The sequence below is a fragment of the Manis javanica genome, chromosome 8 (assembly GCF_040802235.1).
Source record: "Manis javanica isolate MJ-LG chromosome 8, MJ_LKY, whole genome shotgun sequence".
NCBI lineage: Eukaryota > Metazoa > Chordata > Mammalia > Pholidota > Manidae > Manis > Manis javanica.
In genome coordinates this window covers 33974939-33994335 of record NC_133163.1, presented here as the reverse complement: position 1 = coordinate 33994335, position 19397 = coordinate 33974939, and the positions used below count along the sequence as shown (strand labels likewise).

Genomic DNA, 19397 nt, shown 5'->3' with positions numbered 1-19397 from the left:
TGGCAGTGGATAAAGGCATAGCAGCCAGGAAGCAGGAAACAGCTCTTCCCTCCCACCAGGCACCAACACTCTAGGGGCTGAGCAGCTCCAGAGAGTAGAGCTTCTGGGCACTAGAGGGCACTACATACAAATATGAAACGTAACTGGAACCTGATTCAAACCAAAATTGTACAAACACCAGAAAAAGAATCAAATGAAACCAATCTCATCAATTTTCCTGAAAGAGGTTTCAAAATAAAAATCATGAACATGCTCATGGAGGTACAGAAAAATATCCAAGAACTCAGGAATGAATTCTGGTCAGAGATCCAATCTTTAAGGAATCAGTGGAGGATTTTAAAAACAGATTAGATATGTAGAAATTAGAGAAAAGGAATAAAAAGAAGCTGAGGCACAGAGAGAAAAAAGGATCTCTAAGAATGAAAGAATATTAAGAGAACTGTGTAACCAATGCAAACAGAACAATATTTGTATTATAGGGGTACCAGAAGAAGAAGAGAGAATAGGAAGTGTCTTTGAGGAGGTAGTTGCTGAAAACTTCTCCAATCTGGAGAAGGAGATAGTCTCTCAGGCCATGGAGATGCACAGATCTCCCAACACAAGGAACCCATGGAAGACAACATCAAGATGTATAATAATTTAAATGGCAAAGATCAAGGACAAGGACAGACTATTAAAAGCAGCCAGAGAGAGAAAAAAGATCACATACAAAGGAAAATATCCACTAAGCTATCATCAAACTTCTCAGCAGAAATCTTACAGGACAGAAGGGAGTGGTATCATATATTTAATGCAATGAAGCAGAAGGGCCTTGAACCAAGAATACTCTATCTGGCAATGTTATCTTAAATTTGAAGGAGGAATTAAACAATTTTCATATAAGCAAATGCTGAGAGAATTTTGCTCCAACAAACTGTCTCTATAGTGTAATTTGGAGGTACTTCTATACATGGAAGTGTTACTAGGGCTAAATAGCTGTCACTAGAGATAATAAAATCATAGTAAAGAAGGTAAAACAATTACTAAGCAAATGCAAAATTAAATCAACTACCCACAAATTCAGCCAAGGATACACAAAGAGTACAGAATATGATACCTAATATATAAAGAATGGAGGAGGAAGAAAAAGGAGGAGAAAAAGAAAAGAAACTTTTGATTGTGTTTGTAATAGCATACTAAGTGAGTTAAATTAGACTCTTAGTAAGGAAGTTACCCCATTGAACCTTTGGTAACCACGAACCTAAAGCCTGCAATGGCAATACATACACACCTATCAGTAATCACCCTAAGTGTAAATGGTTTGAATGCCCCAATCAAAAGACATATAGTCACTTAAAGGATAAAAAAAACAAGAACTGTCCATATGCTGCCTACAAGAGACTCACTTCAAAAGCAAAGACATAAAAAGACTGAAAGAGAATGGATGGAAAAGATATTTCATGCAACTAGTAGGGAGAAAAAAGCAGGAGTTGCAGTACTTGCATCTAACAGAATAGACTTCAAAACAAAGAAAGTCATAAGAACAGAATCATGGACCAATGGAACATACTAGAGAGCCCAGATGTAAACCCAAGCATATATGGTCAATTAATATATGATAATGGAGCCATGGATATACAATGGGGAAATGACAGCCTCTTTAACAACTGGTGTTGGAAAAACTGGACAGCTGCATGCAAGAGTATGAAACTGGATTATTGTCTAATCTCATACACATTTGAGTAAACTCAAAATGAATCAAAGGCTTGAATGTAAGTCATGAAACCATAAAAATCTTAGAAGACAGCAGGTAAAAATCTCCTGAATATAAACATGAGCAACTTCTTCCTGAACACATCTCCTTGAGCAAGGGAAACAAAAGCAAAAATGAACACATGGGACTACATCAAACTAAAAAGCTTCTGTACAGCAAGGGACACCATCAGCAGAACAAGAATGCATCCTACAGGGTGGGAGAATATAATTGTGAATGACATATCTGACAAGGGTTTAACATCCAAAATATATAAAGAACTCACATGCCTCAACAACCAAAAAGCAAATAAACCTATTAAAAAATGGACAGAGGATATGAAGAGACACTTCTCCAAAGAAGAAATTCATATGACCAGCAAGCACATGAAAAGATGTACCACATCACTAATCATCAGGGAAATACAAATTAAAACCACAATGAGCTATCACCTCACACCAGTTAGGATGGCAAGCATCAAAAAGACTAAGAACAGCAAATGCTGGTGAGGATGTGAAGAAAGGGGAACCCTCCTACACTGCAGGTGTGTAAGCTAGTTCAATCATTGAGGAAAGTATTATGGACGTTCCTCAAAAAACTAAAAGTAGAAGTAACATTTGAGCTGGAAATTACACTCCTAGTAATTTACCCAAAGAATGTAAGTTCTCAAATTTAAAAAGACATACGCACCCTTGTGTTCATTGCAGCACTATTTACAATAGCCAAGATATGGAAGCAACCTAAGTGTCCATCAGTAGATGAATGGATAAAGAAGAAGTGGTACATAATATACAGTGGAATACTATTCGACCATAGAAAGAAAAAAATCATACCATTTGCAACAACATGGATGGAGCTAGAGGGTATTATGCTCAGTGAAATAAGCCAGGCAGAGGACAAGTAGTAAATGACTTCCCTAATTTTTGGAGTATAACAAAGCAAAACTGAAGGAACAAAACAGTAACAGACTCACAGACTCCACGAAGGGACTAGCGGTTACCAAAGAGGAGGGGTGGAGGAGGGTGGGTGAGGAGGGGGGGAGAAGGGGATTGAGAGGTATTATGATTGGCACACATGGTGTGAGGAGCAGAGGGGCATCATGGGGAAGACAGTGAAGCACAGAGAAGGCAAATAGTGACTCTGTGGCATCTTACTAGACTGATGGACAGTGACTGTAGGTATGGGGGGACTTGATAATATGGGTAAATGCAGTAACCACATTTTTTTCATGTGTAACCTTCATAAGAGTGTATACCAATAATACCTTAATGAAGATAAAAAATAAAAATTTTTTTTATCTCTCTGTAGTTGCTTTTAATACCCTCTCTTTGTCTGTAATCTTTGTCATTTTAGTTATTATATGTCTTGGTGTTACCTTTGTGGGGTTCCTTTTGTTCGGGGCTTTCTGTGCTTCCAGGACCTAGTTGTCTTATTTTCTTCCCCAAACTGGGGAAGTTTCCATCAATTATTTCTTCAAAGAGACATTCTACTCTTTTTTCTCTCTAGTTCTGGTGATATAACTATGTGAATATTTTGTTTTGAGTTGTCACACACCTCTCTTAGCATCCTCTCATTTCTAGAGAGTCCTTTTTCTCTCTGTTCTTCAGCTTTGTTGTGTTCCTTTTCACTAATATCCATCTCACTGATTGTCTCTTCTACTTGCAGCAATTTATTATTCTTCCCCTCCATTGCATATTTCATTTCAGTTACTGTACTCTTCAGCTCTGAGTGGTTCTTTTTCAGCTCTAGTGTCTCTTTGTTGAAGTCCTCCCTGAGATCAATATTTTTCCTCTTTCCCCAGATCAGTGGGCATATTTATGACTGTTACTTTCAAAACTTTATCAAGAAGATTGGCAATCTTTATTTCCTTTTGCCCTTTTTCTGGTGTCTTATTCTGTAATTTTGTTTGGAACATAATCCTCTGCCTCCTCATTTTTTCAGGGTTCTGTGTTTCTTTATTTGTATTAGATGGATCCACTGTGCCTCCTTGTCTAGAGAGTAATGGCTTAATGAAGAAGGTGTCCTGTGGTGCACAAAAGCTCAAGACTCTTTAACAAGCAGTGCCTGGTTCCCCTTTGTGTTTTGTGTCCCAGTTGCTGTTGGTGGGTTATTGGTGGGGCCACCTTTCTATCTGCTTGCAGTCATCTGCCTCAGTCCACTGTGGATGCCAGTTCACCTCAGCCAGCACTTTGTGAACCGAGCATCACTCGAGAACAAGAATGCATCCTGCTGGGATCTTTGTGGGTGGGGCCACCCTCTGCATGCCCTGCAGCGATGGCAGCAATTCTGGGTAGGGAAGTCCCACAGCTCTGGGCAGGTGGGCTGGAACGCTTTGGGCTGGCACCTCTAGGTGCCTCCTCAGTTGGGTTGACATATGGCCAAGAAAGGTAGAAAAGCTGGAAACTGCTGAGCCAGACATGCCAGCAGGTGTGCAGAGCAGTGCCTCAAGGCTGAGCTGCCATCAAGGAGGATGGAGCTTTTGCAGCCCCCACAAGTGCCCAACCTGTTTGGGCTGTGGGAAGTCTGGGGTAATGTCATCCACCTGCCCTTTCTCCTGCTGAGAGAGCTCCATTAACCCTCATGCCTCTGGCATCCTTCCTTCTGCTGGTAAATCTTTCAAACTGTGTCCTGTGTTTTGGGTGTCAGGTTGACCAACAGCATGCCTGTCCTCTATAGCAACAGGAGTCTTAGCCTCCCATAGTGCACCAACTCTCCCTGGTATCCAGCTCTACTAATCACCTGAACCTGATGCAGTGTAGACTGGTGTTCTTAGAGCAGATCTTCAGGCCAGTTGTGCAGAGTTTCTGAGTATTTATCCCCTCCCTGCTTAGTTTTTCTACCTCCTGTTTGTGAGTTGGGATGGGGAAAGTGTTGGGGTTCCAATTGATCATTGCTCTCCAGAATAGGAGAGAACCTTTCCTAACTCATTCTATGAGGCCAGTATTACCTTGCTACCAATGCCACATAAGGACATCACAAGATAAAAAAATTATAGACTAGTATTGCTTATCAATATGGATGCAGAAATACTCAGCACAATACTAAGAAGCTGGATCCAACAACATATTAAAAGGATTATACTCTATGACCCACTAAGATTATGCCAGGAATTCAAGGTTAATTGAAGATAAAACCAATCACTGTAATATAACAGATTAATAGAATTTTCCAGAAAACCTATAGGATCACCTCACTCAACACAGAAAACACTTTTAACAAAAACCCAACACCCTTTCATGATAAAGAAAAAAATTCCAGAAAACTAGGAAGAGAAGGGGACTTACTTAATGTGATAAAAGGCATTTGTGAAAACCCACAGCTAACATCATGCTCAATAATGAATAACTGAAAGCTTTCCCCTTAGATCAGGAACACAACAGGGATACCTCCTTTACCACTGATACTTAACATTGCACTAGAAATTCTAGGCAGAGCAGTTAGACATAAATGAATGAATGAATGAATGAATGAATGAATGAATGAATAAAAGGAAAGAAAAGGCATCCAAACTGTTAAGGAAAAAGTCGGTCTATCTCTCTTTGCTGATCTCATGATCCTAAATATTCAAAGTCCTAGAGAATCCACAACAGAGTTACTAGAGCAAATAGACAAGTTCAGCAAAGTTACAGTGTCAACATCTAAGAATCATTTGTTTCTGTACACCAAAAATAAAGTCTGAAAAGGAAAGTAAAAGCAACTCCATTTAAAATAGCCTTTGAAAAATAAAATGCCCATGCATAAATTTAACCAAAGAGGTAAAAGACTTGAAAACTTTGCTGAAATAAATTAAATAGCTAAAAAAATGGAAGAGCATCCCATGTTCATGGATTGGTATATTTAATATTGTTAAGATGTCATTACTACCCAATGTAATCTACAAATTCAGTGTAGATTGAATCTATTAGAATTCAAACAGCTCTTCTTTGGAAGAAATTCGAAATCTAAAATTCGAGTGAAATTCATGGGGTCCCATAATAGCCAAAAAAAAATTGTAAAACATGAATAAAATTGGAGGCCTCACACTTCCTGATTTCAAAACTTAAGACAAAGCTGACAATGATCAAAACAGTGTGGCATTGGCATAAAGGTAAACCTATAAGCCAATAGAGTACAATTAAGGGTCCAGAAAAAAAGCCATATATCTATGGGAAAATAATTTTAGGCAAGGGTGATAAATCAAAGCTATGATAACAGCTTTGGGAAATAAGTCTTTTGAACAAATGGTGTTCTCGGGTTTCCATATGCAAAAAAATTAACTTGAACCCATATTCTCATATCCTATATAAAAGTTAATTCAAAATCAACTTCAATGTCCTGAATAGAAGAGCTAAAAGCATAAAAATCTTAAAAGAAAATATAAGGATAAATCTTAATGACTTTGGATTTGACAATAGATTCTTATATATGACAGCAAAAACATGAGCAACAAAGGAAAAATTAGATAAATGTGGCTTAATCAAAATTAAAAGCTTTTTTTCTTTAGAAGAAATTATGAAGAAAGTGAAAAGACAGTCCCACAGAATAAAAGAAAATAATTGGAAATTGTATACTGGAAAAGGGTTTAATATCCAGAATATATAAAGAACTACAACTCAATAACAAAAGGACAAAGAACCTAATTTTAAAATGGCCAAACAACTTAAACAGATACTTCTCCAAAGAGGATATACAAATGAGCAATAAGGACTTGAAAAGATGCTCTATATCACTAGTTACTAGGGAAATGCAAGTCAAACCCACATTGAGTTACCAGTTTACACCCATTAGGGTGGCCATTAAAACAAATAAAAATAATAACAAGTGTTGATGAGGATGTGAATAAATTGGAACCCTCATATATTGCTGCTGGGATATAAAATGGTATGACCACTATGGAAAAACTGTCTGGCATAAAAAAGCTAAACATAAAATTACTAAATGACTGAGCAATTATACTTCCTAAGTATATACATAAAAGAATTGAAAAGAGTCTCAGACATTTGTATACCAATGTGTATTGCAACCTTATTCACAATAGGCAAAAAATGGGAACAAACTGCCCATTAATAGATGAATGGATAAACAGTATGTATTTATATACAATGGGATATTAGTCATAACAAGGAGTGAAGTTCAGATACATGCTATAATGTGGATGAAGCTTGAAAACACTATGGCTGAGTGAAATTAGCCATTCACAAAAGGACAAATTGTGTGATTTACACTTACATGAGGTTTCTAGAGTAATGAAATTCATAAAAACAAAATCTCTTAGGAGTTGGCAGGGTGGGGGGGGACATAGGGAGTTACTCAGTAGTCTTTTAGCTCTAATGTCTTCACTGATATCCCAACAGTTTCAACTTCTAATTTAAGAACATTAATAATTGCCAGTGAAAATGTTTTTTAAATGCCTACTTTAAACAATATAATTTTTCATTTTAGTAACATCTCATGCTGTTCTTTTACTAGTTATATTACTGTGGTTCTATTTAGTATGTCACCTATATACCTTATATAATGTGAACTAAGTTAAACTTCATTAGTGTTTCATCATTCAGTCATGACACTTTAAGTCTAGAGGATAATTCTCATTCAGAACACTAGCTCCATTAACAAGATAAATGGTAATATTAAAGAATTTAAATACAGTTTTCAATAAAAATCATTTGGCTGAATTAAGTCAATTTTTAATGGAAACCAGGATGTCATTTATTAATTTATATTTGAGACAGGAGATATCCCAAAGTATCTAGAATATGTAAGTGCTTTATTTATGATACTCTCTTTTCTGATATTGGGGATACTTACAAAGTCAAATAAATAATCAGAAAGTTGTTTCTTAAACACTAAAATTAAACACTGAATTAGAGCAAAGGTTAAGTAGGTAATCTTGCATTTTAAGAGCCTAACCACCTGTGTGATAGAGGCATGATAGCAGCCACAAATGCAAGTTATCTATATGTAATTTAAAAATTTTAGTAGACACATTTTAAAAATAAAAAGCAGATGAAGGTCTAATTTTAATAATATTCCGTATTTAACCCAGTATATCCACCATGTTGTTTTAACAAGTAATAAGTATTTTAAAAATTAATCTTTTTTCATACTAAGTATTTGAAATCTGTTATATATTTTAAACTTAATGTATATCTCAATTAGCTAATTTACTTACTAACTCCTTCAATTACTTGGGAAAATTTCTGAATCTCACTGTGTCTCATCTTGCCCACTTTTAAAATGGAGACAGTTGCAAGAATTAAATTAGGTAATATGTGACATGCCTGGCAAGTGATAAGAATTACATGAATTTCAGCTACTTTCTAAAAAATAGTATTTCAAATAGGTGAACGTGACTTATAATGACATCACTGCCTGAAGCAAAGATCATAGAGATTAAATTTATAACCCTCAAACATTCTTTTCCCTTGGATAGTGCTTTGTACACACATCTCTCAGATTCCTTGTTTAAATTATTTTTAAAAATAAGCAAAATCTATTGGTTCACAAGTTGTGACTAATGTACTATGCTAATGCAAGTTGTTAATAACAGAAAACTGGTGGGGGAATCTAAGAAATAAATCTCTTCACTTTCTGCTCAATTTTTGTGTAACTGAAAACTGTAAAAAGTGAAGTCTACTAATTAAAAACAAAAACAAGAAAACACCATGTCTGCTATTGGTTCTTGATGCATCTTAGTTGTTATAGAAATTCATCAGAAAAATGGCAGTTTCTGTATCATTAAAACCATCAATAAGAGAAGTTAACTTATGGTTAAAAATCTAATAATGTCTCCTCTTTCAGTAGTTATTCATTCTCTGCCTCCTTAACTAATATATGGAAAAATGTAAGCACAAATAGTTGTTTCCCTTCCATGGTTATTGGAGTGGGCAATGGGCAATTATTGGTGGCAGTCTAATGCTAATGGCAGAAATAATCCATATTTTTTTAATACACTTTTGTTGGTTTTGAGAATATTTTCTTCTCCTGATTTCAGGTTGGGTGGTACTATATCAGCATACAAGATAGTACCAGACGAAATAGAAGAAATCAAGGTATAGTATGGCGTTTTTCACCTCTACAAAGACTTAGTATCTTGGTGGGATGATGGGGAAAGAATTTTTTCTTTATACTGTTGAATCTTTGGGTGTGTTAAGACATCCATTAATTCCCAGTTATCCTACTTCAATTTAGTAAAACATATGTTAGATAATCACCAATAGATTTCATCTACCGTTATCAATGTGTTTCTAAGAAAAATACTATAAGAATCAAAAAGGAATCCTTTCCTGTGTGATTCATTGCAAATTTACTTTAAAATAGCACTGTATATAATCATTAATGTACATAATAGATTATCTTTTTATCTTGTTTTAATTTCTTCCCTATAAACTTTCACCACTTACAAATAATAGCAGTCCCTTAGTAATTCCTGGTTCCTTTGAAAACACAGTATGCCCATTTTATTTTAAAATTTGTAGTATGATAAATGAAAAATTGACCTTACTCTTTGAAAATTACAGCATTTCTATATTCTTCTGTCTGTAATATTTTATTAAATCCTATGGACTATTAGTCTTCTAGCATAACATGTGGCCCTTGTCCAAAAGCAATTTACAGTCTAATGAGAACTGAATTTACTATATATTCCATAAATAAAGTTTAACAATTGGATAACAATAGCCAAGCATAACAGTACTGAGTTGTTGTTAATAATGACATGTAAAGATCTCAACAAATCATTAAGGTAGATGTAATCAAACTTTTCAAAATCAAGTTCAATAAATTCAAATCTAGGTAAAAATTATGTATATTTGTTTATATTTTTTCTAAATCATTTGAGCTCATGGATCTTTCTTATGTAATATACCATAATACATCAAGCATTCTGTGTAATCACCAGGAATTAATACAATAATTATATTCTAGAATTTAAAAAAACAGAAGTGTCAAGATACTCATTCCAATTTGATATAAATTCGTAAGATAATTTGGCTGGGAGGAACCTTAGGTCTAACCCAGATTCCCCTTTTTTCATGGAATCATAGAACATGGAAATTAATAAAGGTGAACTAGTTGAAATTAATTGTTTGAGGTCATTAATTACTTCTAAAAATATAATCAAGTGTTAAAAGATTCAGAATGACATGAGTATATTACTTCTTGAAATATATTTCATAATGACAAAAAAAGTCAAACTTTAGAAACTTTAATCAATTAATGTATATATAAATAAGCTGCATTTATATAAACGATATAGATTTAAAATCCATCTATCCTAAAGGTTCTCTGTCTTATGTTACAATTACAATATGTGTTACATAATAAAGGAAAGTATTCTATGAAATACAACGGAAGAGCACTTGACCACTTGAAAAAGATAATCAGCAAAGTCTTTTGAAGAGTCAGACTCAGCAAACTGGCATTCTACGCAGAGGCAGAGGCACTTGTGAAAGCACAAATATGAAATAATACAGCACCAGATCACAGTGTAAAATTAAGACTATTAAGAAATAGGACTGCAGTGGGCCTTTATACTGTGTTAAGAAATTTGGATTTTATACTGAAAATTATGGGGTGCCATTTGTGTGTGATTTTAAGGAACAACATATGCAGCTTGGTAATTTTTTCAAGTTTTTCTGGGATAAGTGAGAAAAACATTTTCAGTGAAGGAGAAGAGGTCCCGTCTGTAAGGAAGGAGATCAGATTGCAGGAATATTGGCCTGAAATGATTAAAACCTGAAGTAAAGCAGTGGTAGTGAGGCTGAAGGAAAAAAGTCAGATTCAAAATTTAAGAAAATACTATTTAAAAAAATAGAGCCAACAATACAATGATTTATCTGATGTTTAGGGAAAGGTAGAAAGGTTTACTCCGGTTTCTGGCTTTGGAAACTGAGTAGATTGTGTTGCTGCTAAGTTAAACAGATAATAGAGAAGCAATATGTTTGCAAGCAAAGGATAAGTTTTGGATGTATTGAATTTGAGGTCCCTCTCAGGTAGCTAAATATCTACTAAGTCATTAGATAAATCATTCTGAAACTCAGAAGATAATTCTTTCAATTGATAATGGAATTTATCATTATGCAAGAGTTACTTGAGGCCATGCTACTGAATAGAATTGCCTAAAAAAACTATATTTGGTAATAACAGTGGACCAAAACTGTTGCCCTGGGCAAGACCCACCCTGGAACCAGAGGATTAGTATATTCTTTTATTAGTTTAATTAGTAACTGTGTCTATTTTTTAATAGTGACTTTTGGCTAACCGAGTAGTTTTTCATTATTTTTTTGAAATACTAGAGTTGAATTATCCCTCAGGAGATTCTTTGAAAATAAACATGATTCATGGATGACATGTAATATATTTTTTTCCCATCAATTACTGGTAGTATATCTTTAGAGAGTTTGAAGCCTGACTGATACTTGCTTTCACAAGTGTTGGAAGAAAATTACTGTAAAATATTCATCAACATTGTTGGCACCATTAGCATTTTCAGCTGAAATCAGATATAATCTTTTTGTTTTGATTGGAGGAAATGTGAAACATCTAGCTGTAATATTCATTTCAGTTGGTTAATAACAATAATTTTAGATTATATAGTACAATTTAGTTTAAATTTGAAATATACTGTCTGCAGTGTACCATGTATAAATATTCATGTGCATTTTTACTCTTACAAACATATGACTGATTGATGAAACATAATTCAGTCTTTGTCAGATGTGCTAATCTTTCATAATGTTTCTAGCACCAGATATCATTATTTAGTTCATACATAGTTTGAATTAAACATACATTTATTGATTACAGTAAATCACCTCATAGTGAGCAGACACTTGGCCAAAGGCTTAAGGGCTGAAGAGCAAATACATTCCTGTTGCAGTCACAGCTATCTCTTCAACCCAGTATCCTGACTTTTTATCATTTGTTCCCTGCCTTTATTTAATTTTACCACCTATGTACACATACCTAATATTACAATTTCTTTGTGTTTTTCTCTGGACTTTATATGTATTGAATCACACACTTATGCACTCTTTTGTGCCTTGCTTCTTTTTTCAACATTATAAAATTTCTTCATATTGTTGTCTATAGGTAAGATTTTAGGGGGAGTTTCTGCTTTTGTTTTTTCCTGTAAAATATTCCATTATGCCACAAATTATTGAGAAATCCTACTGTGGATGGACATTCAGCTTGTTTCCATTTGAAGCTATTATGAAAAATGATGCTATAAAATTCTTATAAAAGCATCTAATGTAGGAGTTTCTTAGAGGTATAAACTGAAGAGTGGAATACCTGGGTTTTAAGTAATCTATGTTTTCTAGATGAAGTATTCTCCACATGTTTTCAAAGGTAGTTATGCCAGTTTATACTACCACCTTGGACATGTTTATTTTAAATAGAGATATTTAAATATTAACTCTTAATCTATATAATTTATGTTGGTATAAATTTACTTTTATTTATATATGGGATGACTAAATTTACATAGTATTTTCCAAATGTGTCTTTATTTTCCCAAATTAATTGAAAATCCCGTATTTTCCCCCACTGGTTAGAATGTCCTCGTTTGTCACATACTAAATTTTAATATGCCACACACACACACACACATATTAGTCTGTCTTTTCCTGAGCTTTTGTTTCATTGATCAATTTTTTTATTCCTTTGCTAGCACCATACTATTTTATAGTGCTTTCTTAGCATAGTAAGAAACGTCGTGTGTTGTTTTCCTTTTTCATTCTGTTGGCTTATAATAGTATTTGGAGCAATTAAAACATAAATTTGTCAGGTTTCATAAGTATTTCTACTGAGGAGACTTCTGCTTCCCGTCAAAATGGAGTAGCCCTATTCTTCCCAAATCTTTTTTCTTACAACTAAAAATCCCTAGATGTTACAAAATAAACAAACATAGAAAGACTGAAAGGAAGAAAAAATCAGACTGCAACAAGGGCCTAAAGACTGAGAAATGACATGGCAGTAAGTCACCGGGTTTCTTTTTGTCTGCCATTTAATCTGGGCAGCACTGATGCAGCCTCTAATCTGGAACCACTAACAGATACAGACAAAAAAGCACCTAGAAAAGCCTATTCCCTCTGGCCAAAGGAACTGGACAAAGGTGGACTAACAAAAGAGAAAGCCTTTTTGGCGATACTTGCCCTACTCTGGCCAGATGCCAATGGGAAAACTACCTAGCTCTCCCACAGTTTCAGCAGAGTTAAGCAGGGAGCTGATCTTCTACCTCACTCCTTGCCACTCCACAGAAGCAGGAGGTGGAGCTTTGGATCTCTTTCTGGTGGTGGTAGCACGGCTGAGCAGGGAGCTATTCGTCCATCTCCCATGGGGCAGAGTAAGTAGGCAGTACTCTGATTTCCCTGCCAAGATATTATAGGTGCAAACAAGTACAGAATTGATCTTCCATCACAAGCTGAGATAAACGCTGTGCTCAAATTCCTCCAGTGTCAGAGGGGGTCCATTGAAGAGCTGAACCTTTCCCTGAGTAAGACTAAAGGTGCAGTGCAAAGTGGGTCTAGTCACACTGTACTTCACCTTCCCTTTCCTGTGTCAATGAGACCAACAAGGGAAATGAGCCTCCATGCCTACCTGAGTGAGATGGGATAGTTGGACTCTACTCACTGTACAAGTCAACTGTCTGCTTACCCTCTCATTGCCAAGGCCTAGCAGGTTGATAACATCTATCCCTACTATCAACAGTGTTGAGCAAAGTGATGGCACACTTTTGCCAGAAAGGTTTCAGCAGGGCCAAGAGAGGAACTAAACTTCTGCTCTGTTGTCTTCAATGAGGCAGTGTGAATCAGTATTTTACATTTGCCCGAGTGGTATCAGTGGGACCCAGCAAGAAGCTGAATATATGTATCAGTTTGAATGAGAAAAAATGGTAAATAACAACATGAAGATGAATCAGTTGTTGGAATTATCTGGCAAGGATTTTAAAGCAGCTATCATAAAAATACTTCAACAAAAAATTACTAATGCCCTTGAAACAAATGAAAAAAATACAAAAAGGAAACAAATGGAAATCATAGAACTGAAAAGTATAACCAATATAAAAGACTCATGGCAGGAAAAGGGAGCACCCAGAGGGAAGTGGAACACTTTTTAATTGCAGAAAGAATTGTCAGCCACAAAGTCTATATTCAGTGAAGTTATTCTTCAGGAGTGAATGGGAAATAAGGGCATACTGAAACATAAGAAAACTAACATAAATTGTCACTAGAAAATCTACTCTGAAAGAATGGCTAAATAAGTTCTCTAAAGAGAAAGGAAATAACAGAAAAAGGCTTGAAACTTCAAAATGAAAAGGATAATAGCAAAATGGGTAAATATAACAGACTATCTTAAGATTTTCTTAAATCACATTTGAAGGTTGAAATAAAAATTGTAATACCATATGATGTGATATACAATATATGTAGAGTAAATAATGAATACAATTATATTTAAAATGTGGAAGGATAAAGGTGCCTAGGTGGAAGTAAAATATCTGCACATCTCTTGAAATGATAACAGTTTAATGGTATTGATATTTTATGTTACATCTGTATATTTTAATACTCAGATCAACCACTAAAAGAAGTATATCAAAATAATATACTTAAGCACAATAAATTAAGATGGGATCCTAAAAAGTGTCCAAGTAATCCATAAGACATGAAGAGAGAAACAGGAATAAGGAAACAGAAGACACAAAAGACGATAAATATCAAATGGCAAAGTCGTAAGATATCAATAACTAAGTATAAATAATCTAAATATACCAATTAAAAGACATAAATTGACATAATGGATTTTTGGAAGTGATCCAGTATATGCCATTCTCATGAAACTCATTTCAAAAACAATGATATAGGCAGATTGAAAGGAAAAAGAACAATATATACCATGAAAACATTAAATCAGAGAGGAGGAAAGTTTTCAAGTCAATAATTTATGTTTCTTCCTAAAGAAATTAGACAAAGAAGAGCCAAATACAGTCAAAGCAAGAACACAGGAAGTATTTAAGAATTGGAATCAATGATATTGATAAAAGAAAAACAATAGGGAAAAATCAATGAAATAAAAAGCTGTTCTTTTAAAAACTCAATAAAATTGATAAACCACTTACTAGACTAACAAAAATAAAGGGGAAAAGGCACCAACCATTATCGGTATTGAACAAAGACTATCACTACAGTTATCCATCCATTAAAAAAAATAATTAGAGAATACTATTAAAAATGTCATAGTCACAATTGAACAGCTAAGAAGAAATGGACCACTTCCTCAAAACCTACAAACTACCAACACTAAACAAGATGAAATAAACAATCCTATAACCATTAAATTAAATTCATAATGAAAAAGCTCCTAAAAAAGTTATTTCCAGGCTCAGATGGTTTCACTGAACTCTATCAAAAATTAAACAAGAATTGACATCAGTTTTACTCAGTCTTTTCCAGAAAATAGAGGAGGCATTTCATACCTTATTTTATGAATCTAGAATTACACTGATACCAAAATCAGAGACAGTACAAAAAATAGGAAACTGCAAACCACTATCTCTATCAAGAACCTAAAATACTCTACTAAATATTCCAAGTCAAATTCAACAATGTATTAAAAAATTATACACCACTGCCAAATTTGGTTGATTTGAGGTATGCAAAACTTGTTCAACATTGGAAAACCAATAATTATAATTCACCATATCATAAGCTAAAGTAGAAAAATCACATGATCATATAAATTGATGCAGAAAAAGTGATTGACAAAGTCTAAAACACATTCATGATAAAACTATTAGCAAACTAGAAATAGAGAGGAACTTCCTGAACTCGATAAAGAGCATCTATAAAAACTTATAGCTAACATCATACTTAATGGAGAAAGAATGAATACTTTTCTCCTGAGATGAGCAACAAAGCAAGGTTGTTTTGCTCTACTACTTTTATTTAACTGAGTCATAGAAGTTCTAAGAGGCACAATAAGGCAAGAAAAAGTATTAAAAGGCACAAAGATTGGAAAGTAATAAATAAAACTCCCAATTTGCAGGTCACATGGTTATCTATGTAGAAAAATATCTACAAACAAATTCATACACATAATAAGTTCAATTAATTTGGAGGATTTATGCTGTAACAGTTGGATATTCATAAGCAACAGTTGGAGGACTATGCTGCAACAATTGGATATTCATAAGCAAAAAAATGAATCTCAATCTGAACCTCATACCGTAAACAAAAATAAGCTAAAAATGGATGATAGACTTTAATGTAAAACATTAGACCATTAGAGAATAAAGGAAAATTGTTCAGACCTATGATTTGGCAAAGAGTTTTAGACTCCACACCAAAAGCACAATCCATAAAAGGAATATTTTATAAATTGATACTCATGAAAACTTAAAAATTTTGCTCTGTAAAAGAACCTGTGGGAAAATGAACAGGCAAGATAAACATGAGGAGAAATCATTTGGAAACCACATATCCAACAAAAAGCCCTCTAGGGTTAACATCCAAAATGTATAAAGAACTCACATGCCTCAATACCCAAAAAGCAAATAACTCAATTAAAAAATGGGCGGAGGATATGAATAGACACTTCCCCAAAGAAGAAATTCATATGGCCAACAGGCACATGAAAAGATGCTCCACATTGCTAATCATCAGAGAAATGCAAATTAAAACCACAATGAGATATCACCTCACACCAGTTAGAATGGCCAACACCCAAAAGAGAAGGAACAAATGCTGGTGAGGATGCATAGAAAGGGGAACCCTCCTAAACTGCTAGTGGGAATGTAAATTAGTTCAACCATTGTGGAAAGCAATATGGAGGTTCCTCAAAAAACTAAAAATAGTAATACCATTTGACCCGGGAATTACACTCCTAGGAATTTACCCAAAGAAAACAAGTTCTCAGATTCAAAAAGACATATGCACCCCCGTGCTCATTGCAGCATATTTACAATAGCCAATATAAGGAAGCAACCTAAGTGTCCATCACTAGATGAATGGATAAAGAAGATGTGGTACATATACACAGTGGAATACTATTCAGCCATAAGAAAGAAACAAATCCTGCCATTTGCAACAACATGGATGGAGCTAGAGGATATTATGCTCAGTGAAATAAGTCAGGCAGAGAGAGACAAATACCAAATGATTTTCCTCATTTGTGGAGTATAACAACAAAGCAAAAGTGAAGGAACAAAACAGCATCAGACTCACAGACTCCAAGAAGGGACTAGCATTTACCAAAGGGGAGTGGTGGAGGAGGGTGGTTGAGGAGGAAGGGAGAAAGGGGGATTAGTACACGTGGTGTTGGGAGGTCATGGGGATGACAGTGTAACACAGAGAACACATGTAGTGACTCTGTGGCATCTTACTACACTGATCAACAGTGACTGCAGTGGGAAATGGGGGGGACTCAATATGGGTGAATGTAGGTACCACATTGTTTTTCTTGTGAAACCTTCATTAGAATGTATATCAATGATACCTTAATAAAAAAATTAAAAACAATAATTATAATTAAATAAGCCCTCTATATGGAGTATATTAAAAATTCTCAAACTCAACAATAACAAAAAAATTTTTGTTTAAAGATGGGGAAAAGACATGAAACAAAATAAGATTTTAAAATTATGCAAAAATGTAGTTAAAAATTAAGTTTACAGTTTAATTTGGGAAGGAAATACATGTTTTTGATAGCATTCATATTTAGAAATGTTAATATAAGTAAAGTCATTTCATCTCATTCATATAGATCTTTGCAGTTTCTTTTGAAAATTTTTAATTGTCCTATTTATTCTATAAATGCAATATTTTCTCTATATATTTTTGTTTTAATATTATATATTTTAACATAATTGAGGTATAACATACTTTTTTAAAGTGGATTATTACAGATCTATGAAAATTGTGAATGAGGATCTGTATTGGACCCATTTCACAGTGAATCAATCATCTGGTAAATATTATAAAGGAACAACCATCTAATGGATCTGGATAATGTTCTAAGGGCACATATCAATGAGGAAACATTCACTCAAGTAACTCTAAATATCAAGTAAATTAGAGTCTGTGGCACTTAGCCACAACCTGATCCCTCCACTACTTCTCCTCAGCTAGATGCCAGATGGAAACTTTACGATGGGCAGGTGTGGCCTAGAGAATGGAGCTACCTCTCCCCCAATCTCTCAGTTAAGTGATACACTGTTATCTCCAAAAAGAGCAGGCCTTTGACTCATGCCTCCAATTGAGAACTGCAGAGGTTAAATTTCTGATGAATGTAGCTGAAAAGTCAGGTGCTTCCTTCCTCCACCCAGCCCCCACTCATAGATGAAAAGTCTTTTGTGGGTTGTGGGTGCAGCCTGCTGAGAATCCTAGGGACCTAATCACCCTCACTACAGCTTGTTCATAGGGGAAAACATCCACATTAGGAGAGGCAAACCAAGAAGTCCTAAGGCTATCATCCCAACACAACATTTGAAACAGTGGCTTAAAGATTTTATCTAGGGCAGTCCATAAGAATATATTACTGTGAAGCTGTCCTGCCAATGGATTTCAGCCTCGGACAAGTTCATGATGGATTCAATGTGACCAAAGAAATCACAGTAGAATGTTCTTGGGGCAAAAGGGTTATACCCAACTTTATTCCCACGGTGGCAGGTGTCTTGCCAAGGGGTTTCAGCCTTGGACGAGTTCACTATGGATTCAATATGACCAAAGAAATGACAGTAAAACGTTCTTGGGGTGAACAGGTTATACCCACCTTTTTTTCCACAGTGGCAGGTCAATCACTAAAATCCCGTTCACTCAGAGTAAGTCTGCATGCAGCAAGCTGGTCTCTGCCTCTGGGCCTCTCTGCCCACACAGCCGTCCTCAGGGCCTCTGTCCTCAGCGCTCCCACCACTCCAGCCTCTGCTCTGCTCTCTTGCAGCCATGCCACCATGTCGCCCAGAGCACTGGGCGGAGCTTTTTATATAGAGTCAATAATGATGCATTGCCATGTGTGTGTAATGAGCTAGCCAACCAGGACCAGCTGAGAATCCTGGCCACAGGAACCTTCACTTTATCCTCACTCCACCCCTCAAGGATTCTCTCCTCTCAATTTATGTGCCCACAGTCCTCTGCAATGGACCCTGTGTGAGAAAGCTGGACCATTGTATGACAATAATATACAAATAACAAAAATTACAACAAATCGTAATAAACCTCAAACCCAAGGATATCCATTGTCACCAAGTGGTCATCCCAGCCATATTCATACCAGTTCTACTCAAATGAGTTAACCAAAAGGACCATGGGTGAGCCTTACAATACCCACCTTCTCCAGCCTCTCCAACAAAACGTCTTGCAGACACACAGGCTGATCTTGTTGCTTTATCTCTGCCTTCTGCTTCATCCTCAGCAGCCAGAACCACTGCTCTGGTCTCAATTGCCACAGCTCCAGTCATTCAATTTCTTTCTGTCTGCTCCTGCCTTTTCAAACCAACCCACTGGGTCCTCATGACCTTCTCGGGCCCTTTAAATTCTTCCTTTGAGAAGCAGACTGCATCTCCTTTTGTGCTTGAGCCTGAGGATAGAAGCAGAGCATGGAGCGCTCCACAACCTGAGGATGGGGCTGCACCTCTCCTGAAAGAACCCGCAGTTACTGAGTCCTTCTGGCTTTCCACCAGCTTTCA

At 35.4% G+C, this 19397-nt stretch overlaps 1 protein-coding gene across 15 annotated transcripts in view; it reads left to right on the top strand.

The window, feature by feature from the left end:
• The window catches only part of GPHN (gephyrin), a 710040-nt gene that overhangs the window by 301223 nt on the left and 389420 nt on the right, over positions 1–19397 (top strand). For all 15 annotated transcript variants that reach the window (XM_037005467.2, XM_037005787.2, XM_037005423.2 and 12 more), the window contains exon 3: positions 8706–8763. In XM_037005467.2, the coding sequence (XP_036861362.1) occupies positions 8706–8763 (58 nt within the window). The remainder of the gene's footprint in view (positions 1–8705; positions 8764–19397) is intronic.